Genomic DNA, 25,411 nt, shown 5'->3' on the forward strand with positions numbered 1-25,411 from the left:
AGGGTCACCTCTCGTAAAAGAGCTGTTCAACATATTGCCTATCTGTAGGCGCTACCATGGACCAATAGGCGCTACCTTGAAATCTTTGAAATCTTGGAATAAAATCTCTCTACTTCTGCTTTTGAGGTTTTAATTACTAATCATAAATTATGGAGGGAAAATCAAAGCAATTAAAACTTTACTTACTTATAGTAAAATTAATCACCAAAGCCTGATAAAAATGTAGGTCAAATTTTAGTGATAAGGTGGAGAAAAAGAAGGAAACTCAGTGGAAAAGTGTTTATTATTGTAATCTGGCAACGCTGTTTCCATTCAAGAATTTTTAATCAAAACACGCCAAAGCACAGCGGCCATTTCTCGGCTTTTTTGCCAATTTTTTAACCAATAATTGTTATCACTCTTTTATTTGCATTGTAAGCTGAACTCCATTGTTTCTCCAGGAATTCCAGTTTATCCTTTCAGTTTCTGGAAACATAATGCTAGAAACACTTAAACTCTAGGTGCACCGTCTGTTCGATGTTAGAGTTGATTTCCTTCTGCCATGGATCCAACAGATCACATAAAAACACCCAAGGTAACAACACATCCTTGCTCTTTTATAAATTTCACCTTCCCATTGATAAAACATCCGAAATTATCTTCCCCCTTTGTATATTCATCTTAGTTTGTTTCAATAAGCATGTGTAGAGGTTGTCTTTTATCTGTCCACCAGGAATCAGATCTGGGCATGCTCAAGATACATAAATAAAGATTTTATTGGCACCTCTCAAAATCAACTGTCTTGATTCCAATTTTAAGATCCATATCTCCTCTTTCACTTAACGATTCTTTGAAACCATCTGTTTTCTCTTGTAACCTGCTTTGACCACAGGTTAATTCGATTTGTTACGGTTTAATACGTTAAGTAGGCTGTGAAAGTGCTTTTCCCCTTTCCCCCTCATCTTTGAACAATTGAACCACTTTCCTGTTGCATTCCCTGATATTCTTACAGGATGAATTCATACAATTAACTCACGTATTTCTTTAATTATTCAACAAGAGTGAGTGCCGATAGTGCTGTGTATTTTCCATCTTTACCTCAATTTTTCTTAGTTCCATCTTAGACTTGAATCCTACACCCCGTGAATGAGCATGACAGCTAGTTCTCCCAGTGATCCTTTTCCTAACGAAAACTTTGCTCCATCCCATGAGACCATCAATTACTCCCGTCTTGACCAAAGTGGTTTGATGTCTGGATCAACTTCAATCTATGGTCGATTTCGGTCGTGGCTATTGCAAGAAGAGGCCAGCGACATTGTCATTTGTTCACTGCAGAATTGTTCTAATGAATTCGCTTTGAAGAAGGTGCTCTTATTTTTTGCTCTGCTATGTTTTATTTATTTTTGAACAATTTTACTGAAATTTTTGTATGAAATTGCATTCTTCTTAAATTATCATGAATACGAATTTAAGAAATTTTACATCGCAATATTCATCATATGATTCATGACAATATAATGTAGCATCTTATTATGTGCTACTTAACAATCACACAGTAGGCACAGATATAAGAGCACTGGAGAGAGTCTTGATTTATGATGTGCTATCAATACCAATCAGGGTACATGCGAAATCAGGGTACATGCGAAATCAGGGTACAGCACAATCAGGGTAATGCGAGCACCAGAGTGAGTCATTATTTTTTTATTTTCTGTCAACACTAGCACAATCAGAGGTTATGAAATTTATTGACACGAAGCCTTGAGAATCGTTTTTTTGTATCTGATTATGTACTTTTTCATACCTTCACTCAAACGTGGTTGTCCACAGGAAAATGTATCTCAATGTATGCAGGAAAATTGTTTTGGAAACAGCATTTTGTCAATTTGCCCTATTAAAAATTATCAGCAGATAAGTGTTGATATGCCAACTAAATAATTAAGATTTCTCCTAATTTCAACATATATCAGTAAAATCAAAGTTTCCAACTTACCTCTCCAAGAAGTGATACCATTAACTCAATTTTAAATTATTTGGAAGTAATGAACCCTCTCCTGTGGACCGTGGCAAATTGAGTTAGATTTAACTAAAATTTAACACTCCTCCTCTCAAGGTAACCAAATATTTTTTCTAGGTGGAGAATGTCCGCATGCTCGATCGATATCATCCTAGCGAACCTGCTGTTGGAACCTTATATCTAACACCGACTCATTTAATTTTTGTGGATCCAGATAAGAAGAAAGAGACTTGGGTAAGTGGAACGTTCTCTCATAAAATTTAACAAAATACCTTTATGCTTTTTAGTTTTGTGCGCTTCTTTTTTTCTAAGTTTTAAAAAGGGGAATTGCATCCACTTGGCTCAAAAAGCGCCAGGGAAAAGAATACCATCAGTAAATTGCGGTTGGAAAATCAATTACATCCATCCAAATCATTGCAGAAAGAATAATAATTAACTTAAAGAAGGTAGAAAAGAAATTATCGATTTTTGTACCTATCATGGAACAAAGTTGAATGAGTTAGTTACCTAAGGCTCAAGGTTTTATTCGGACTTTACTTAGGCAGGAGCTGTTTACCAATGGACAACTTCTTGATCAGTAAAGCACCAGGCAATATGTAGGTAGAATTTATTAAGCTCCCAGGAGAAATTTGAGAGAATTTTTTTAATCAGGATTGTTACCCCAATCTAAACTAGTAAGCCTCTTCTGTGAATAGATATATTTATAAGACCCTTTGTGCCGTTAAAATTAATAACCCTGTGTCTTCATTTCCTCTTTTACAGATCCTTTACACACACATAGCAAGCATAGAAAAGTTGCCCTTGTCTACTGCTGGTTCCTCTTTGAGGATAAGATGCAAAACCTTTCTCCTAGTCACTTTCGTCATTCCAAGAGAATCAGATTGTCATGAAATGTTTGTGTCTCTGCAGAAACTTTCGCAGCCAGGTAAAATTCCATGGAAGTTTTAGATAACATAAGTACCAAACACTCAGGAAATGTATTTAAACTTTAGTGTCTAACCATGTTCAGAATGAAAATGTGACCACTATGATTTTATAAAATACCATCATCAGTGGTTAGTTACCGTGTAAGTGGTGCATGAGTATTCTCTTAAACAAAAAAATGAACCAATGCAGGGTGGGACTCTTGATGCCCAAAGACCAAATGGTAACATCAAGTTAAATTTTCAGACCAACCCTTGGTATCAAATTCTCCTTATTGTATGCAGAGTCTTTGCAAGAATGTCTCTGTCATTCTCTGATTGAAGATCTTTGAGTCCTACTTAAAGACATTGAATCACGTAGACCGTGCATCCTGTGTTATGGAAGGCGTGACACACGCACATCTGCATATGCGCAGTAGCGGCACTGGTGTATTTTTGTCAAACTGTGAGGCAATTTTCTCTGTTAGTAATCGGTTGTAAACTTACATGTTCTTCAACTTTCATCCGTAGGAATTCTGTCTGAAAATGGACTCAAAACGAGTTATTTGTGAAAAACTGAGCGCATGAATGGATTCCCCATTGCTTCTCTGCAGCCTCCTTGAGTGCTTGGGACATACGCTCTCTCCCCCTCCCCTCCAGTCCATCATGGTGATCTAAGAAACTTGTCGCGCTTCACCTGTACAAAACCGAGCCGGATGCACGGTCCACGTGATTCAATGTCTTTAGCCCTGCTCTTGTAAATTATTAGGGATTGTTCTTGATATTGTTTGACATCATAGCAGAAAATTAAATAGAATTGATAGTGTCCTAAAGTGGTGCTCTGTTGGTGAGTCTTGGAGATGCTCCATTAAAATAATTATCGACTTCATCGCATTGGAAAAATTTATCAAAGAAGTATGAGTTCTGAGATTAGCCAAAAAAGCTTGTTCCTTTCTAAAAACTTGATTAAATTCAAATTTAATTCATAACTGCTGTAGAAAGAAATAACTGTTGTTTGCTTTTTCATGGCAGCTAGGTTAGAAGATTTGTACTGTTTTCGTTATACTTCAAGTTCAGAGGACATCCCAAAGCAAGCTGGTTGGAGCTTCTTTGATTTGCAAGCCGAATATCAGCGCATGAAAGTTCCAAATGATGAGTGGTCTTTGACTCTTCTAAATCAGGATTATGAGGTAATAATAAATATAACCACACAGATCATTTAAAAACACAAATAAGTAACAATGTGTTAGTTGCATGCGCGGCAGAGTTTTAATATGATGCTCCATTACGTGTAGAGTAGCCATAAGTAACAATAGACTACCAAAGAAGGTGCGAATGGAAGCATTTAGATACCTTTCCAAACCAAACTTTCACAAAAAATATGATTTGCCCAACAAAAATAACTGTAATTAACTCCAAACTAAAATATTGACTTTTTCATTTACAATGGTCACAGGAAATTTTAATTTTATACAAACAAGCAAAACAATAATCTCCTTGAATCAAATCGCGCTCTCAACTCTCTCTCGCACTCTCACAACAGTTTTGGCAGGTTTATAAATCAAGCCATGTTCCTTCCCCCCTGTGTGTTGTTCAAATCGTCAACAAAAGCAACAGCTGAGCCAAAGCGCCAGGATTGAGGTTGCCATATTTTCATAACGCAAAGACGACTTTTACCAGTGGCGAGGCACAGATGATCAATTGTTGATAGCTCCCCATTAAAAGCTATGGTAAAGAATCAATCATTAAAGTCACTGCAAACACCTTCTTTATCCATCTCTTTCCATAGGTTTAAATGACAAATCAATCAATATAACACATATTACGCCGCGCCACTGACTATCGGAGTAACATTCAATGCGTCATTCGTCTCAAAAAACTTTGGAGTTAGTTTTTTCATGAACTGGAGGCACACATCCATAAACGTTAAATATCTTAGTCTGGAGTTAAGCTCACTAATTTTTTTTACATGAATCAATTGCGTGCTTTGTGTAACTGTCCATTGATGCAATAGCATTTTAATTTTTAATTCATGGTTCACATCATTATTAATTGTGGCTTATTTCATTATTTTTTTTGAGGAATTTATCAACACTAACAGGCCTTTCTGAGTATCAGCTGTTTTGACTCCCTGAGCAATTACAGAGCATCTGCATTTTGCAGAGGAACTGTATTTTTGACAGAAGAGCATTTACCAACTGAATCGCTGAGTAATCAATATTACTCTCAGAAATTTTTAGTGAGATTTTGACATTTGAAACATTTTCATGCCTAGAACTATAACAATGTTATAACAGTGCTCAGGAAAAAAATCAGCGTGTACAATAAGCACCTTATTTATTGCACTTTAGTTGCTTTCAAAGATTTACCTTTATGGTAATGTAAGTAGCCTGTACATACTTAACGAACAGCTGTCTACATGGGAACATCAAAATCCCCATTCAAATGTTTTGCAAAAATGTCTAACCATGGTTTAAGATGTGTTTGCTTGTGTTTTTTTTAGTTGTGTGATACGTATCCAAAGTACCTGTACGTTCCATCCTCAGCCTCAACTAATATTTTAGTTGGAAGCTCTAAATTCAGAAGTAAAGGACGACTTCCTGTTCTCTGTTATCTCCATAGCAATAAGGTAAATTTCATCTCTTTTTCATTATTTTTACTTATTTATTCATGATCTGTCCATGGAAACGGTGAACTTAGGGTATGGAAGCAACTTTCCAACAATTTGCCGTGATCTTGTGTGAAGTTCTATGTGAGCCTTAGAAGCCAACAGCTTGGATTCTGAACGATTAATCAACTATCCAAATCTAACTAGAGTGCAAGGAATATCAAATCAATCAGCTTAATCAGTAGATTGTAAAAAAATCCTTCAGTATGTGTCTCATTTTAATTTGTGGTTTTTTTCTTTTCTACAATTTTAGGCATCCATCTCTCGGTGCAGTCAGCCATTATCAGGCTTCAGTGCCCGGTGTTTAGAAGACGAAAAAATGTTGAACTGTATCCTGAAAACGAATCCCAATTTTAGCAGTATGTATGTTGCTGACACCAGACCAATGGTATGTCTTAATTGTACACAATCATAGCTTTTCAACTCAGCACTTACAAATAATAAGTGAATTGAATGAAGGAACCAAAGCGATGTAAATGTTTTAAGTTTTTTATTGCTTAAGGCTTTTTGACTTGGTTTTCATCTTCAGAGCATAAAATTACATACCTCATGCAGTAAACACAAAATGTAAAACAACTTTTCTAACGTAAAATTTATTGTAATTATTTCAAACTGACACTGTGAGTGAGTGAGTTTTTCGTGTGTCCAAAACGCAACCTTGAAGTAAAACTAAGTTCATAAAATTTTGTTTTCAAAAAAAAAAAAGTAAATAAATCATGAAAAAAAAAAAATTTATAACAGCATCTTACAATTCGCATTTTTCCTTTTTTACAGATTAACGCAATGGCAAATCGAGCAACAGGGAAAGGGTATGAAAATGAAAATTTTTATGAAAATATCAAGTTTCAGTTCTTTGGAGTGGAAAACATTCATATCATGAGGAGCAGCCTTGGCAAACTGATTGAAAGTGAGTCAGCCATTTTCTTAACAATTATTAATGTTTAAAAGTACTCAATCTCTCAACAAAAGCAGCTTGATCATATTCTACCGCCGAATCTAGGGTTTGACCATCACAGATCGAGTGTAGACAATAAACTAAATGGCTACTACACCGACGTAATTATGAAGACATTTTGAGAAGTCAACCATATCTGTAATTCTGATTTAAAATGTATCAATGTTCTAATGCTAAAGAGCGCAAATAAGTGAAATAAACAAGCGGATGAAGTGGATCCTATAACTTATACCACAAAAACTGCTGGCGAAGTATTTTTCCATTTGAAATGAAGTTAGATTTTCAGCAACTTTCAAAGTCGCTCTCTCAGCTCAAAGATTAAATGAGAAACTTTAACATACATGTCTCCTTTTATTTTAGTGCTCATAAGACTAATTAAAAGAACAAAGTGCAATAGCCTGATTCCTTGGCTCTGAAACTCATTCTTTTCTCTCTGTTTTCCTAACCAGACTATTCCTCATTAATTTGATCTTAATTACAGCATGCGAACAGCAAACCACCACATCCACCATGAACAACTTTCTGAGTGGTCTTGAGTCCAGTGGCTGGTTGCGGCATGTCAAAGCCATTTTTGACGCGGCATTTTTTATCGCACAAGCTGTATCAACAGGTGTGAGTGTTGTTGTCCACTGCTCCGATGGCTGGGATCGAACTGCACAAGTGTGCTCTCTATCCTCACTTCTCTTGGACCCATACTATAGAACAATCCAAGGATACCAGGTCAGTGAATTACGGAATTGTGTCCTGTTTATGGCTTCAGCACCATTTTAAAGAAATACATCGATTTCGCCTATCTTGCAATAACAAATCCTGCAATTCAAGCAAGAATTAACAGTTCTATTTTTGGAACCCCTCGTTGAAATCCATAAGATCAATGTTATAATTTTGGATGTTGTCCAATTTAAAATTGTGGTTAATTTTGATTTAATGAATCATTTTATAGAGGAAAGTGTTTCTTTTTTTTTTTTTTCAATCCCCAAGTACATTAATTCTTCTCATCTCTTCTGAAGATCTTTAGGGGGATCACAATTGTCTCTCTAAAGATCCCAAAATTTGTGGACACCCTCACAAGTTGAGTCAAATTGAAAAAAACCGTAAATTGATTGAATTTTACAAATACCCGGTCAACTATTTTCTTTTTTATTGATAAGCTGATTGCCCTGTATTACAACTTTGTTTGCATTGCGTACTCTTACAGCATGCATTGTTATGGTTCGCAAAGCTGATATTTTTCAAAATCGTGACTAGCAAGAAATCGTCAATTATTAATTTCTCATTTTTTCCAAGCGAGATCCTCAAAATTCTTTCAATATTTCATAGGCCTTGATAGAAAAAGATTGGCTGGCATTTGGACATAAGTTCAGTGATCGATATGGGCACATCGCAGGCGATCCGAAAGAAGTCTCACCAGTTTTCACTCAGTTCATTGAGGCCACATGGCATCTTGCAGAACAGTATCCAAGAGCATTCCAATTTAATGAAAATTTTCTATTGACCCTCCATGATCATCTGTCCTCATGTCAGTTTGGAACATTCATCGGCAATTGTGAGAAAGATCGCATTGATTTGAGGTTGGTACACACTGCATGTTCTAAAAATTGTCTTTGCTGCCCAAATTGATTTTTTTTTAAGGGAAAGAGCTGCAGCCTATTGGATCACTTCGTACAACCTAACTTTTTCAGAAGGGGCAGAAAGTGAATCTTATATTTTAAAATTAAACTCCTGTAAGCATTAAATTTATTTAACGACTTGCTGCATCTAAGCCATTTCAAGGAAAAAGAAACAAAATATTACAAATAAGTGTAAGTATATCACAAATCTTGCTGATTGTGGTCAGTGGCGAGTCAGATCAACATTCAACATTCATTCAATTCAAAGAATACTACGTAAGAATAGCCTGGATAATTTAACGAAGAACAGACCCTAGAAAATTGGTAAATAAGGCTAAAACAAAAGACAGAATGCCTGCTTTTGTTTAATGTTTATTTTACTCCAGAAATTTTGATGCTTATTTAAGCCTTCTTCACCCATTTTCTTGTGTCACTTCTTTTGTTGGTAATCGTTAGAATAATATTCCAAACTCAAGCAATCTGCAAATTCAGATTTTTTTATGCCAGTCTACCCTACCCGTGCATTCCTAATAGTGGAAACTATTGATTTGTGATAGAATACAGAAGTAAACATTTTTGTAGCCATCTTCTAATAAACGTTTTTTGCCAACAAAATCAAGGCCTGCGCTCTAAATGTTTCAAATATGTACTCCACTCGTGCCGCCAAAGCGGACTCGTGCAAATGATTCTACAATTCAGCTTTGCCAGAAAATGAGCTTATTTTGAAACTAATGTGATGGATTTTATTTTTTTTTTTTTACAGATTAAATGAGAGAACCTTCTCACTGTGGGGATTTATGGCCAATCATATGTCAGAGTACATGAATCCCCTGTATGCGCCCGAACAGCATTCAGATTTACTGAAGCCAAACTTAGCTCCTCAGAATTTTAAGTGAGTTCTTTGATTTTATGCCTTTAGCATATAAAAATAGTTACTTTTAGAACAAAGGCAATTAATTGACAAATAGTTTTTCATTCAGTTTATTACCTGGTACACTATTTGTGCATTATGCTTGCGGACTCAATCAGAAATACAGAATGCTTCAACAAATGCGGAGAATTTCGTTAGATTACTCCTTCAAATTTTTGCGCGCAATGCCATATGGATGGAGAGGGAGAGAGCCCCTTGACCCTCCCAAATACACTAATTAGATTTCCTACAAACAAAATTGATCAAATCCAAGCGAAATGAAAGTGGCAAACTGCTGTTGAATGTGCCTCAAGGAAAATGGATTGCAGAAATCGCGTTTTTTTGTGATTTGAAGGCCTAAGATATGAATTTTGTCAAACCAAATCTGAAAACTTAATGTTAAAATACCACAAATAATGGTCCTAATTACAAAATTTTGCAACTTCAGGTGCATTAGATCATGTAAAAAAGTTAGCACCAAATCACATGAAAACGCGATTTGCCAAAAATCCTGAATGGTAGGTCCCAACTTCAGCAGCATTGAAGCATGGTTTAAAATTATTTTTTTCCAAAAAGCTTTTTTTCATTCATTATTTACCAACAGAAACCGTTTGCAGGGTTCTGCTCCTGAAATGTCGAAAAAAGTTCAAAATAAGGGCCCCCCTAAAAGGTAGGCATTACCTGAGATTTATATGTACAGTAAAACATCAAAATAAATTAAACCCATATTTTTATTTTTCACCAAAATTATTCTGAAGTTTCTCTTATCTGTGTCATTGAGTATGAAATTATTTCTCCTTTACCTAATTCCTCTATGTGCCCTCTTACTCCTTCACTTTTCAGGTTCTGGAGGGGCATGTACTGTAGATTTGAAAGTGGAGTTCACCCTAGAGAAAATGTTAGTGAATACATTACTGCTACAAATGATCATAGCAATTCTTTGGAGGATCATGTCCGATTTTTGCACAGGGTATGCAATCTCATCTCTCTTCAGCCCACCATTTTTTTTCTTCTTTATTTGTTCCGCCACGTGAGAACTCAAATTTTGAGTTGAGTCGAGCCCAATCTTGCTAACTCCAGAGTTTCACTGAAGTTCTGGAAAATTAGGAATGTGTAGGGAATTCCAGCAAGTCTGATGAATCAAGGAGTTTCATGAAATATTTTGAATCTAAAAAACTTAAAATTTTCAGTTGGAAAAAACGTCCCTACGATCAAACTGAGTCCCAGTTTGGTTCGAGGCTCCATGCTTTGAATCACTCTCTGAATAGTGAACAGAAGAATTAATATCAATGAGGAATATTAATTTCAGTTAACTGAATCATTTACACCCAGGGAAAAAAAGGCTCACATGCTTCTGTCATTCTCGGTGAAATCGGCACCTAAAAATTTTTCATTTTCAGTTCCACGCGCACAAATATTCAGTGTGAAAAATCAAGGAATTTTTTTTCATCTGAGTCTGTAGACACTCTGTAACTTAAATGTGACATCAAGACTCAAGCACTTAACTTTATTATTTTTCAATTTTTTCTTTTTAAAACGCGACAGGTCCTTTCCAAATCTTTATTGTTGATGAGTTTCAGCTGCTAAATTGCTTATTGTTTATTTTCAGAAAATATCCCTCATCAAAAGTAAACTATCAGAATGTGGAGGCAAAGTGAAGTCTTCATTATTGAAAGATAGTAGTCCATCTATTGAAAATAAATTTTTTTATAATAAGGTAAGCTTCTTAATTCTAAGCTTTCAGCTTGACTTCAAGTATTGTAAATAACTGAATGATGGTACCCCACTATTCTGTGAGGAAATCAGAGTCAGAAAACCACAAATTAGAATCAGAGTCAACAAATTTATTCTAAAGAGTTTCCGTGTAAAATTAAGGAGGGGGGTTCTGAAGTCCATCAAGGTTTGTTTCCTTCTCTTAGAAATAACACCTCTGAATTAAACTAAGTGTGTAGTTCATTTCAATATCGTAGATCCTTGTGTCCGTGAAGCCTTGCAATGAATTTTTACTTTTCATGATTGCAAATGCCTCTTCAAAACTGTTACTATCAGTTTACTTTAGATTTTTTCCTCCCTATCACATTCTAAATTTTTCGTTTTGCCCCTCTTTTATTTTATCTCTTTTATTTTCCAGGTCTCAGTATTATCGAATTTAAACTCATTCGATGATCCACTAGGTGCTATTGAATTCCGTAAAACCGAATCGGAGTCTCCAGAAAGTCAGAATTTAGGTAAGGATATTCTGAATCATAATTTGAATGAGTTTCTCTGTTCCCATGCTGTTAGGTGATTATGCTTTAACGGCAAATACAATACAGCCAGAAACAAAAGTTGAACTTAGACTTACTCTTTACCTGCTACAAGCAAGTATTAAGGATTGCAAAGGATTGCAAAATGGCCAAAAAATTCACTTTTCAGTCTCGCTTCTGTCTAGATCGGTGCATTGATGTTCAATTCTATAAATTCATTGAGCTATGGAGGTTTTAATGAACATCATATTGAACAAATTATCAAAATTCAGCCAGCACCAAATCTTGGTATTGTGTGCGTAGTCCTTTGATGTCAAGCAAACACAATCTAGAGCGTTTGTGGCAGCCAAATTGTGCTTTCACTTTCCTGTGATTCATATTCTTGGAGTGATTGACAGGTGGAACTGGACAGTGGAAATCATAACCACTGCTCTGTTGAGACTTAGATGATTTTTCACCCTTACTTTATGTTTTTAGAGTAAGCCTTTATCAATAGAATGACTGTTATGTTAATAACCCAGGTGCATGATTATGATTTTTGCAGAAGAAAAGATCACACAGATCACATCAGATTTAGAGTCCGTAGCTTTGGACTGGAAAACGTTGCGATCAGTCCAAGAGTGCAGTTGCTCTGCACCTTTTGACCATTTTACCAAAAAAGTAAGTAGTCCACTTGAAAAATTTAATCCAACAATGTATCTTAAACTTTAAAGCCATCTTTTTAAAATAGTTTAACGTTCATTAACAGGAGCTGTTGTATGTTTATTTTAGTTGTAAAGGCAATGCTGCACATCAATCAAATTAGAAATATACAAAGCTCTGTCAAGGGTGTTTCAACTGTATCTAAGAGAACGATCTGACAGTCTGCGGATCAGTTAATGATCTTTGAATTTCAGAGATTTTTCAATAAATCCCTTGAAGTCAAATTATGCTTCATCATATTAAGTATTACAGTCGTATCTTGATGTAACGTTTTCAAAGGGCGATTAAAAGTAGATCGTTGTTCCTGGAAAAGCATATTTTTGTGAAACACTTTGACGAGAAATAGCTGGCAGGGACTTATGAAAAAATGAACATTTCCAGGAAAATGTTATTTTGAGAAACATTACAACAAGATACAATTGTAGTATAAAGAATATGATCGGGCAATAAAATTATATAAGCTTAAGCTAAAAGTATAGCTTAAGTGAGTCCATTAATACATCAATTTCCGCTCATCACTTCAACTACATTTTGCAATTAAGAACTATAATTTCTGGCTTTTTCGTAAATTCACATAAGTCTATTGGAAAATTAAAAGTACTTACGTTTTTTTAAACTAAGCCAGAAATCGTAGTTCATAATTGCAAAATTTTGTCCACTTATCCAGCATGCCTACGAGGCATGTTTATGCACTGTGTCTCCTATTTTTCCGTTTAAATGTGTTTTTGAACATCTGGCATTGCTGATATCCAGCTTTGGTTTCCACTGCAATTTATCGGATAATTAAACTGTACTTTAAATCATGAGACAAAGCAATTTGCTGCAATAAAAGTATCCACCTATCAATGTGTATTAAAATGCATATCAGCACGATTTGACTCTCAGGGGGCTTGAACAGGTACCTTGCAAAACAGGAACTGTTGATAGATCGACTATCAAACGAAGAATATTCTTAGATTTAAGGCCGATTTACATTAGGAGCAGTGGAATTGGTCACAAATTCCCCTGTTTTAGCAGAAACCCCATTTTAACATCACTACCTCTTCAATCCGATAATTTTCTTTTTCCAATTTCATCTCAGAATCACTGTTGGAAATGCGGAAATGTATTCTGCACAAGGTGTATAGACAAGCACACAGCGTTACCTGGCCACCTTAGTCAAAACACTGTGCCAGTCTGTCGTCCATGCTACAAGCTAATCAATCAATCACCGCCCGCTGAATCACCTCAGTGAATTGATGACATAATTTTATCGCTTCCCAGCGATACAAATATTCCCAGGTAAATTTTTGCATATCACACAATGATAATGAGTGGTGCCATGTTACAGTCTTCATCTAACGCTGGAAGTTTTTTAGCCGCTTAATTTATCAATTGTCACTCATCTAGCATCAGCGAGGCTTGTTTTTCATGATTTATTTCCATTTAATCTGTGAATTTTCAGTGATACTCCAAAAATGATTGCAATTGAAAGCCTTATTTATTTTCCGTTGTTCAACACGTTGACTGTCAACGTATTTTCATATATCTGTTCCTTCCACACCAGGAAATTATGGCAAGAAAAAAGTAAGGCCAAGCCAAATGACCTTGATGCAACCAATCACGGGTAATCACTCTCAGCAGTTGCAGAATATCCCTCTCCCACCGTAAACTGGCTCTTTCGCTTTTAGAGGTTTCCCTTATCAGAAACTGGGAAATCAAGTTATAGCCTTTACTATCAAACTTCCAAGGCTAGTTTTTGGTCTTTAACATTATAGATTAATGCTACTAGAACTTGTGAGACTTAGAATTCAATTTATTTGTTGTGTCATTTAAATATCCACTCATTTTGGACCTAGATTTTAGCTGCGCAATATGATGGGTTTCTTCAGAAGCAACGCTGGAGATTCACTTTAAAGCTGAAATTTTGACCCCAAACTATTCCTTGGAATATCCTCAAAATTCACTGATTTCTATCATGAAAATTGGAAGATTAGATGTTCAAAATAACATCCAACAGATAAGTGTTTGAACGAGAGTAGTTCCTAAGTTATCCCATCTATTCCAGTCTTTTCTGAAAATTTTCTTTCACTTAGTCTGAATGCTTGAATTTTTATTAAAACATTTTTTGTGACTGTCAGAAAATAAAAATTTAATGCTTTTGAAGTACCAAAAATTCAACTCTGTCTAGAGATATATGTATATTTCCTATTTAGAAGTTATTTTTTTATGTTTATCATTATTCTTGCCTGTGATAAAAGTTCAAAATCCTATCACCCATTTCTTTTACATACCACGATAATTATTCTTGTAAATTTTTCTTTTATCTTGTTCTGTTTATTTTATTGAGTACAGTGTTGAATTTTTTTTCAACAAAAACATGCACTCGTTTTAATAATGATTGTTTTGCTGTTAAAGGAATTAAAAACTATCATGAACTTCTCTGTTTTTTTTTCTTTCGTTAAAAAAATCTCCCTTTTTAGCAGCTTAACAGGTATAGAGGTGTTGATACTCTAGGTACATACCTTTATGCTTTTATGGATCCATTGCGCAATTACGCAATTCTGTGATTAGAGCAACTGGCCCATTCTATTATGGGAACTTGAGAAAGTATTGTAATACCTCACAAGAAGTTAAAAACAAATAATTTTGAAGAGACTGAACCCTGGAGAACCTTTTATTTTTAAGATTGAAAGCTCTCATTTATCAAAATTTACCATTCAATAGCCCTATCCTGGTTTTAGGAGTCCTTTGGTTAATCAGAATTTGAATATCATTCACAAAGTACATAATTCTATTGGGAGCCTATACTTATGCAATGATCCTACAGAAAAAAATCAAAGCAGATTTTACAAAAGAAAACAAAAATTTATTTAAAAAAGTAACATTTTACAAAAATCTTATGTTAATAATAGTAAAATACTTGGGTTTCACCGACTGTATTTGCTTGAATGAAGGAGAACATTTCAAGGAAGTTACATTGAATTGAGAAAGACGAAATTATCATAATTTTTTCTTGCAGAAAACCTCAATAAACTCAAAGTAGGGGATAAACTCTGTCTAAAGTATATCCAACTTCACACTTGAGGTAAAAAACTAGAGGCAATCAAGTCAAAAACAGACATTGATTGTAAGGAAAAAATCAAAACCTACAGGAAACTGTTAAGATACTCACTCATGTGCCATGCGTAATATAAGATTAAAGGCACTTTTTATATTGTGAGGAAATAATGACCATGCGATGAGAAACGTAGACAAATTTTAAATTTTAACACACAGGGATACACAAAGAGGTTAAAGCTAGAGAGAAGTTGAAAATAGACGAGAAAGCGCCTGGGTTTTAAGAGAAATCTATGCACTAAAAAAGGCCAAGGCAGGGAAATAAACACTATCAAGTAAGGACCACAGGTAAACTGAGACCAGAGTCGTATCAATAAACTCAAGGACCTAATATTCCTAACAATTACAACAACTAAAAAATCACAGAAAACATAAAAATGAAGAGGTTATAGGTGTTCTGGAGTCCAAACAGCACGAGTTGCTTAAAACTTAGCACCCTTCAAAAAGAGTTCATGCTGCATAGTTTTAATGTTTAAGCTAAAATACATTCATGAACTGGTCTGAGCACTGCAAAAAGAGGCAAAGGAGTAAAACACACTCCACCCAATAGTGACTTGCTGTTGACTTATCGTTTCAAGTAGATAAAAAGGGAAAAGAGATTCAAACCCCAATTCTAGTTTACTGGAGTTGGGTTACTTTCATACGTAATATTTCAATTGACCGCTTGTTTCAATTTTGCCATGTTAACAGACCAGTGCTATGCTAATTTTACCACTGACACAGTTGAAAATTAGATAGACATAACTTGGACTAAAATTTTTATATTACTTTCCGTCTAGAGCTAAAATAAAAGGAGAAAAACGTAATCTGTGACCAAAACAGAAACACTATTGAACGAAAGAAATTTCCTCTGTGAACAAAACAGAATTTTAAAAGAGCCGTAGTAACAGTGAATGGATACATTTTAGCTTATGGAAATGCCTGATTGAATACATTTTCTTCAGAGAGAGAAAAAAAACACACTATCAGATAACATCTAGCCCAAAGCAGTGCTTATAAGCACCTTGCTGGATCTAAACAGCAATAGAGCCAGAGATTGGAGATTCGATTGTTTAATCATTCCTCCAAGCACTTGCAATTTAAAATTTTCTTGAACCCTTGATTATTATTATTATTATTTTTTTTTAAATCCACGATAAATTTTACATATCGACGGTAAAACTTCGGGAATGTGTTTGTTGTGTTTCAAAATCTTTCCTCTCATTTTCTTTATTTTACAATGAGTCAAAATTATTGCTTGAAAGAGCTTGATGCAAAAACGGCTTCTTTCGCCCCCCCTCTGGAAGTTCTTCAGACTTTGTCTATTGATTACTCATACTTGAGCGCTTCTTTTCCCAAATTTTCAGACCCCCAAAAAATTTTGGGGGGAGCTAGGGGGGGTGGAAGTCAAAACCTGTGAACCTCGATATCTCTTGAACGAAGAAAGATATCGAGGTCCGGTTTGGACGAAAAATCGTCTAAAATTGCATACTTTAAGATTCTAAAGGTCGAAATCCCGATACCACATTTTTAAGTCAACATATGTGCTTTTTTCCAGTTTTTAGGTCTAGAAAATTTCTTTTAAACGAAAAATTTACAAAGATCTCAATTTTTTAATTGAACCAAAACCAGTTTTTTAAATTGTTCGTCTTTTTCCGCATCCAACGAGTGGTCCATTAAGCTGGGGAACCAAACGGTTCCGGAGTTATGATCGATTGAAGTTTCCGCTCAACGCGCGCCGACCGATTTTCGCGCGCAAAAAAGTCGGATTTGACTGTTATTAGATCAGATTGAATGTTCAAACTGAGCAAAATGCTTTATTAGGGACTCTTGAGGGTCGCTGAGTTCAGAAATTACCGATACTTCCAAATAATTTACGTTTTTAAAATTGCAGCTTCGGACAGGACCACTGAGCGGCCGGTCGGCGCTCAGTGGGCCTCTAAAATAGCGCTGCGGAGCTGTAATTTTAAAAACGTAAATTATTTGGAAGTATCGGTAATTTCTGAACTCAGCGACCCTCAAGAGTCCCTAATAAAGCATTTTGCTCAGTTTGAACATTCAATCTGATCTAATAACAGTCAAATCCGACTTTTTTGCGCGCGAAAATCGGTCGGCGCGCGTTGAGCGGAAACTTCAATCGATCATAACTCCGGAACCGTTTGGTTCCCCAGCTTAATGGACCACTCGTTGGATGCGGAAAAAGACGAACAATTTAAAAAACTGGTTTTGGTTCAATTAAAAAATTGAGATCTTTGTAAATTTTTCGTTTAAAAGAAATTTTCTAGACCTAAAAACTGAAAAAAGCACATATGTTGACTTAAAAATGTGGTATCGGGATTTCGACCTTTAGAATCTTAAAGTATGCAATTTTAGACGATTTTTCGTCCAAACCGGACCTCGATATCTTTCTTCGTTCAAGAGATATCGAGGTTCACAGGTTTTGACTTCCACCCCCCTAGCTCCCCCCCAAATTTTTTGGGGGTCTGAAAATTTGGGAAAAGAAGCGCTCAAGTATGAGTAATCAATAGACAAAGTCTGAAGAACTTCCAGAGGGGGGGCGAAAAAAGCCGTTTTTGCATCAAGCTCTTTTCGATGACTAGTTTTCACACTGAGATGAAAAATCAGGGAGGTTATCAAGAAAAGACATGAACTATTTTTCTAATGGGAAATAACCATTTTTACTATTATATGTTGTATACTATTTGCTTTTTTTTTACTTACTATTCTTTACTCTTTATGTAATATGTGACTGTGTAAATAGGATAGAGAGTCAACAATGTCGCAAACCAAGATTGCATTCCTGCAGTTTCTCTGTCCATATCCTAGGATTGTCAAAGAAATTTCTCGAAATTCAAGTTTTATCAATTGGTTGAACAACTATCAAATCATTTGTTTTAGAAGCTCAATGCATTTCCTCTTTCCACTGTCAACCTTAACTTAATTCAGTCGTTTCCTATTGGGCCTTCAACCAATGGCCTCCTTAGTAAGCACCAAATTGGTTATGACTTCTTTGAGATAGGTACGTTTGCTACGTTTCAGGAAGATTTCAGACTAAAGCTCGGGAACAAACAAGAGCTTGCTTGCTTCATCAAACAAATAAAAACTAACGCGAAGACAAAATTCTCGGAATTACACCCAAGCAAATACAGAGATGACACAATAACAAGAAGCCTAATCATACGAGAATTATTTTGCTCCTACTCATCGCAGAGTTCAACGAGATACAATGGATATTATAATAACATCCGATCAACACAGGCTGAACTAAAAGTCCCTCACCACCATCACCGAACATTACCCTTGTAACTTTTGAACCAATTGAGATAAAGACTTGAAACATGAGTGCTCCTGGGTCCAAGGAAACGACTTTTGGGAGCTCCTAAAATTTTATAAGAAAATCACCCTGAAAAGAGGCAAAAACCCTGGGGTGGTGCGGAACTTTTGGATCATCCTGTATAAGACAGAGATATGAAACAAAGGAGTCACAATAGAAGTTATTAATCTATGCACTGCCCAACCGGAGAGAGGAAACTTGGTCACGTCTTTAGAAGACCGATCTTTATGACAGAAGAAGATTTATGAGCGAACCGTCTCGTACATTTAACTACATTCAACAAGCTGTCACTCAACTTTTTCGATCCTGAGTACTTAAAACTAAGCTGATCACTATTATTGGTAAGACAAAAAGCATGATAGATCAACACTAGTGTTTTATCCTTCTTTTAGAAGAAGGTTGAGTCTTGACATCGGGGAAAATAAATAGGATTTAATTTAAAATTAGAATTCATAAAGAATGCAAGGAGTTGGAAAGAGGGAGGATGTTACATCATTTAGGCAAAATCATAAATTTTAAGCTGTTAGGCTGGTTCCAAGTTTGAATTTAGCCTTTTCTTCCTCCTTGCAAGCACAGGGAAAATTCTTGAAGAAGGCAGAGGAAATTTTGAAAAAATAACTGAAAAAATTAAAAAGTGCCTCTAGCTAAAGAAAGGTGGTTGATAAAAAGATTGCTGGTTATTATTGAAAAAGTCTTTTCAATCAAGAAGTTAGTAGAGTGCTACCTGAAACTCAATTTTTTTTCTATGATTGGAAAGAAAGCCTACGTTTGCATTCCTCCGACAATGTGAGTGCCCTATTTATTGGTGGCTATTTCAAATAGCCTTTTAAATATGCAACAGAAGCAACAATTTTAAACTACAAAATTTAACATATGAACAACTTTAGAGTACATGATTCATAATTCATCTCAAAAAGGAAAACAAAGATTGATTCTAATCTGATTTCATTCATGTTCTACAGAGCAATAAGAAATGCCGGACTACTCGAATACTTAGTAACAATATTGAGGAACTTACTCGGACAATTTTCTTTTCACCGTTGCACAACAGACAGTATTGTTTCTCAAGTAAACCTTAAGGAATGCAACACACATCCTATTCAACTATTAACTTTTTATTCTTCAAATATTGCTTAGAGATGTGCCTCGGAATAATTGATACAAAAAATGTGTTCCTAATGTTTTCAAAATACACATTAGAAAAATGTATTTTTTTCGTCATTCTGCAATGCAAAGAAGAGAGGAGTTACACTGTCTACAACTCTCAGCTGAGTAGGTACAATACCACAATTTCTCCACACAAAGCAAAATGAGGGGTTTGTTTCTCCTTAATTATACCTTGTTGGCGATTTTGATGCGTTCCAGTAGTTTCATTATCTCAAATTATGATAATCTTAAAAATTAGCCAAAAATCGAAAATTTCACTGAAAATCAATGAAAAAACGTACAATTTGGATGCTGAGGTAAAAATTGGCCTCAGTCTTGGTTCTAGCTGAAACTCACCGACACATGAAACATAACACTTCCATAGGATTTTCTGCCACAATTTGTAGAAAAAGAAAGAGGGTAAGCGCACCTTGACTCACACCATCTCAATGAAAGTTAACTTATCTGAGCTGCACACAAGGAGAGTTGCTCTAAGTGAAATAACCATTTTCTCAAGACAAATAATGGAGTACATTCTGGAATTGCTGAGATTAATTAAACGATCCTAACTCGTTCTCCTAAAATCCTCATAAAATATTAAGATACAAAATTTGCCCTAAAAAAATAAACATGTCATACATAAAGAAGAAACAGTAAAACTTTGATTAACTGGATCCAATTGAAAAAAAGTGCGATGGCAAATTGGACGTATTTCTATCAAACGAAACTATGTGCATTAAGACATGAACCCTGAGACCCATAAGAATATGTTCATAACAGGGCTCACGTCATAATGCACATAGTTCTGTTTGATAGAAATACGTACAATTGAAAATCAGTAGAACAGTGTACATTGAGGGCAGAATGGTAATTTAAGTAGTGTATGTTAAATCAAACCTCCGGAAGCTGTGAGTGCGTTCTCCACACTGGTAGAATGGACCGCTTTGTTACTTTCCTGACATTAAGGTGTAACTATGTTCTGTAATGAACCCTGTTGTCCATACAATTTAGTGTTTTTCCCAGCTCATCTCAATGTGTAGCTACGCCCTTTTTTTGGCAAGGCAATATTAATTAGACAGGGTTAGAAATTAACATCTAAAGCACATGATTTCTCATCAGCATTTGACACAGAACACATTGAATACATCAAAAACTTTCAACATTACTTCATAAAAGAGAAATATACGTCTGCTGTTACATTATAGGCAGTGAATTCAAACTTCTAGCAAATTAGGCATTGAAGTCAACCTATGTATTAGGTAAATGACTACAGCTTGGTTTAACACATATTCACACCTTATTCTGATAGGAAGATATCTTTAATTTTGTCCAAAAAGTCAGTACACAGGAACATTCTTCCATCAACGAATACACTGAAATTACTTCAGTGTTCAATTTGACTCCAATAAACTAGTGGTTTTTCTATGAGCAGAGAGTGTGAATTGACGCAGACCAAAACCGTTATTTTCTAACTTATGAATTGAATGTGGAAAGTTTGAATGCGTCCATCGTATTCCATGTAAATTTTAACGAGGCAACATGTGCTATGATTCGTAATTTTGTACCCTGTTCGGTGGTACATTGGGTGCCAAAATATATAGAATTCACCTTCCCATTTTCTATGGGTGGTTCCAACTCTTTAATTAGCCCAATAAGCTGAGCCTCAATAGATGCAGATACTCGAAGTTTTACTTGGGAGTTTACAAAAGCATACAACAAAATTTGACAAAATATCTACTCAAGCAAAAAACAGTTTGATGAGGTGACATCTGGATTCCATCAGTTGGTTAACCAACAGGGAATGTCAATTGATCTTTAGAGCATAACGTAAGAATTGCTTCTTGTGAGTGCTGCATCCACACTGGTTGAGAGAGCTTAGGTTGATTACCCTCATAAATTTCGGCTCACATGGTTGATAAAAATACTATCCATAGAGCCTGTTTGAAGTCAGTGTAGAGACATAGGTATTGTGGAATTTTTCCTCCAATTCTTTGAAAATAAAAAAATTGAAACGGGTAACAGAATAAAGATTCACACATAAGACAAACCCTTTGGAGGATAGGTGACAGTTGTATTATTACAAAGCATGAGATACCAGAACCTGCTCCTTCCAAGATATGCTACTACAGCCACGCGGTATTTTTCTATTCTGTAATGGCTTACTACAAATTAATGTTAAAATTTATTAGGTTATGCAAGTAGAAAAAATAGACTAGGATAGAGTAAGGGGAAAAACAAGAGAGGGCCAAAAAATTAAGCATCGAATTAAATGGACCACTAGACAAGGTACGAATTTAAGCGATCTGATACATGTTTCTTAACCAGAATTTCACGTAGAAAACGATTAACACAACGAAAATTACGGAAACCAACTCCTAACGAAGATATTAACGTTTTTATTTCACATTGGTTACGAGGAATTTGAACTGCCCGCTGACAAGAAACTCAAAACTCTACGTGAGTCAAACCGCCCACTGCAACGGTTTCAGCAAGCTTCTCAATCGAGCAATGTTCATTTCCCATCATGTGTTGTTCAAACTATTAGCAATTTGCTATAACTGAGCCAAAGCGTCAAGATTGAGGTTGCCAGATTTTTATATCGCAGAGACCGTCATGATAACGTTTAGCGCGCGATGTGAATCACGTAGACCATTGAGTTTTCATGAGCGGGTGGTTTGAATTCACGCATTAAGAATCATTAAATATCTTCGTAAGGAGTTAATTTCGGTAATTTTCGTTGTGTGCATCGTGTTTTACGTAAAATTTTGGTTAAGAAACATGTATCAGAATGCTGAAATTCGTACCTTATCTAGTGGTCCATAGTGGTTGGACTGCAATACTGATACCATACCTTGGACATGTACGAATAAGCAACGACAAATTTTTAAAACAAAGGAGAGGTGTAAACATCTTATGTTTTAAAACTAACCAGTAAAGTTTTTTGACTTCTTTTTTCACTTTTTTTGAGCAGATCATTATCTAGTGAGAGTAAATTTAATGATAACATCAATTTCACTAACTCCTGCCTCACTATTTAATTTTTCTTAGACTAGATACATTTTTTGAGGGTGTTATTGAACTTATCACTCTCTTTGAGGGCTAAATATCTCAGATTTATACCCTCTGAACGATATAAATTTCTATAATTTCTACTTGTAAAGATGTGAGGGTTTCATGAGATTTGCGAAAGAAATTCTATTACCATTGTTGACATTTCGCTAGCATCAACAACTTTTTGTCATCAAGTTCGATTCAATCTGACTTAACATCCAGTTGAAAATTGAACTCTTCTCGATCAAAAGGGCAATCGGGTGGAGATCGTTCCTGCACAAGGGAAAAAAAATAAATTTATCATTGCTGGTGTACATAACATTTCAAGAAAAATTTTGAGGGCCCTCACGAACTGTAAAATTTCTTAAAATGGTCTTGTCAGACCAAAAATTGAGCTCTGACACTTCAATTTTTAAAAATACAACACATACTTCAAGATCAACTCTACAGAAAGTTTCATACTCACTTATTTATCGCAAAATTTCACCTACTCAGCATATTAAGGAGCTTTTTAGTTAATTCTCAACTATTGGACCACATCAAGTCAATTTTCTTTAGAAACTCATATTCAATTCTTTGGATTCCATCACTCAAAAAAAAGGGAGAAAAAAAAAGAGGAAAAAATGTCATACCTGTCTGTGGGCGAAAATTAGCCAAAAATTGCTGAAGCATGCTGCATTTTGCTTCTCAGAATTGGTGCCATGCCTATTTCCAGTTTTTATTTTTATTGTAATAAGCTCTCCTATAGCTCCTGATCAAAAGTCGTAAATGCACCAAGTTTCTGCCATATACCTTTTTCGCACAATTCGCGGTCGAAGTTAAGTATGATAATTTGCTTGGAAAATGAAGTAGATGAGGCGATAATCAAAGAAACTCTTCTACCTTCCACCGCTCAACACGGGCTAGACGTAATTCACAGAAAAACCCAGAGCATGTTTGTTCTTTGGTATATTCCTCCCTAATCTGTTCCTCTCCCTCCTAATCTTGTATTTTAGACAATTTTGTTAAAGGTTAGTGAGAATTCCTGCTTGCCTGTCTTTCTTTTATTTTATGCTGAGTTTTTCACCTGACCGGCTTACAAGCGCTAAGATGATCAAGGACCTCTTTTATCCATATCACTGCCAGTGTTCAAAACTTACCTTTGAGTTTCAGGAGCCATGTGGCCTATCAAGCTCAATTTTTAGGGGCCATGGAAGATTTTATAGGGGAAAAATTGGCTTTTAGCCTCTATATCACGGCGCAATTAGTGAAAAGTTGGAATCCAGCGCCGTGCGTCAAAATTTAAAAAAAAATCACTCAACATACCTAACATTTGGATTTTTTTGGAGAGGGGGAGGGGGGCAATTTTTAGGGGCCATGGTGGCACAGAGCCTTCTTTCATGGGGGCCATGACTGATTTTTCAAGTGCATTTGGCGCACTGGCACCTGTGAGTTTCGAACACTGATCACTGCTCTGGTTTCATTGACTACGCAAATTATTGAAAAATAACTGTACAAAATGTACAAATTGCACAAATTGTACAAATCCGGTGGCTTGTAGAAACTTGGAACAATTAGGATTTTTTATCAGGATTGATTGACAAGTTCAATGCAATAAAAAATTGGAAATTGTGAGGGAACCAATTCCCACAGTGTGCATCGTTCTTTTTATAAGTGCTTTCAAATATCTTAGAGTGGAACCTTACCTCTGCCCATTGCTTGAGGCACTCCTTATGGAACCGGTGTCCGCAGATCATGAGGGTGCAATTGGTTACCCTATCATCCTCGCAAAAACAAGTGTTGTCCTTCCTGCAATAAAAAAAGAAGAAGAAAAAATAAGGTCGATGGAAGCTTTATGAAAAATGGCTTTCTAGTCACTGTTAATGAAAGATTTTTAGAAACTAATGCAATTTTTCAACAAAACTAAGTGAAACTAAATTAGTTCTAGGAAATTTGGTGGCAAGTCTTCCTCAAGTCATTCCTTGGAGCTGAGTAGTAACCTTCCCTTTGAATTATTTTTTCTGACCTGTTCCTCCCAAAGTCCAAATCAAAAAAGGATCCAGAAGCTGAACCTTGGCTCTATTTACTCTTCGTGTTTTTACCATCTCCAAACAGCACAATCATCAACGGCTCCCAAATCAAATGTCATGGGAAAAGTTTTATAAAAGGGAGCTCATAAACGAAGATACAGCCAGTGATCGATACGCTGGGTGCATATTTTTACTGGGATTTGTGAGAGGCAGATCTTTGTAGGAGGTTCATAACTGACCCGTCTATGGCACCTCAATAGCTTGTCAGCGTCACGATAACAAACATAATAGCCATAACTAAGGCCGAATTGACACAGTTCTAATTTGCATCCAACTTTTCCTCCGACTAAATATATGAGCTGCGCACCAGGAGGATTTGAACTGGGCAATGATTAGTGATAAAATGAACTGAAAGTTTTCTGTACCTGCTTGGAGGTGCTTTACGTTGGGATGACCTATCACTCCGATGTCTATTTTCCAGCTGATAATCACTAGAATAACTGTTGAAAAATGTGAAGATTCCATAAGCGACTACACCAACAAGTCCTAGAGCAATTATGTTAACTAAAGATGTTGGAGGCATTTTCAATTTGATAAGGACACACCACTGAACCAAGAATAAGGTGAACACTGTCAAAGTTAACAACTTTAAAAATGGATATTACACGCCGAGAGGAGATTAGACGCAAAATATTTAACTTTATAGCTCAAGAAGTAAGGTCGTTGGCGATTTTGGTTTGTTATTTTTTTTGCACATCGCAGCGCAGCACAGATTTTGAATTTCATACATAGGGGCCCTTCCAG

The 25,411-nt window shown here is 35.7% G+C and overlaps 2 protein-coding genes across 3 annotated transcripts; one reads left to right on the forward strand and one right to left on the reverse strand.

The window, feature by feature from the left end:
* Positions 1-317: 317 nt before the first annotated feature.
* Positions 318-14,406, forward strand: Mtmr6 (Myotubularin related protein 6). Of its 2 annotated transcripts, none has more exons than XM_019042894.2 (15): positions 318-574; positions 2,114-2,230; positions 2,759-2,921; positions 3,931-4,088; positions 5,402-5,527; positions 5,820-5,954; positions 6,341-6,473; positions 7,003-7,241; positions 7,842-8,092; positions 8,895-9,023; positions 9,885-10,011; positions 10,651-10,758; positions 11,173-11,269; positions 11,832-11,947; positions 13,071-14,406. In XM_019042894.2, exons 1-15 carry the CDS (start codon positions 542-544, stop codon positions 13,221-13,223), a joined length of 2,085 nt encoding a protein of 694 aa, XP_018898439.2. In that variant the 5' UTR covers positions 318-541; the 3' UTR covers positions 13,224-14,406. The 2 variants fall into 2 exon arrangements, with proteins under 2 accessions (XP_018898439.2, XP_018898437.2); XM_019042892.2 differs by lacking the exon at positions 318-574 and adding an exon at positions 786-1,344.
* Positions 14,407-14,815: 409 nt separating this feature from the next.
* LOC109031408 (uncharacterized) lies at positions 14,816-25,346 on the reverse strand. The gene is made up of 3 exons (XM_019042891.2): positions 25,033-25,346; positions 24,284-24,386; positions 14,816-22,871 (listed from the first exon to the last, which is right to left on the reverse strand). The coding sequence occupies exons 1-3, from the start codon at positions 25,188-25,190 to the stop codon at positions 22,800-22,802; spliced, it is 333 nt and encodes a 110-aa protein (XP_018898436.2). The 5' UTR covers positions 25,191-25,346; the 3' UTR covers positions 14,816-22,799.
* Between the last annotated feature and the right edge of the window lie 65 nt (positions 25,347-25,411).

This window comes from Bemisia tabaci, chromosome 7 (assembly GCF_918797505.1).
Source record: "Bemisia tabaci chromosome 7, PGI_BMITA_v3".
NCBI lineage: Eukaryota > Metazoa > Arthropoda > Insecta > Hemiptera > Aleyrodidae > Bemisia > Bemisia tabaci.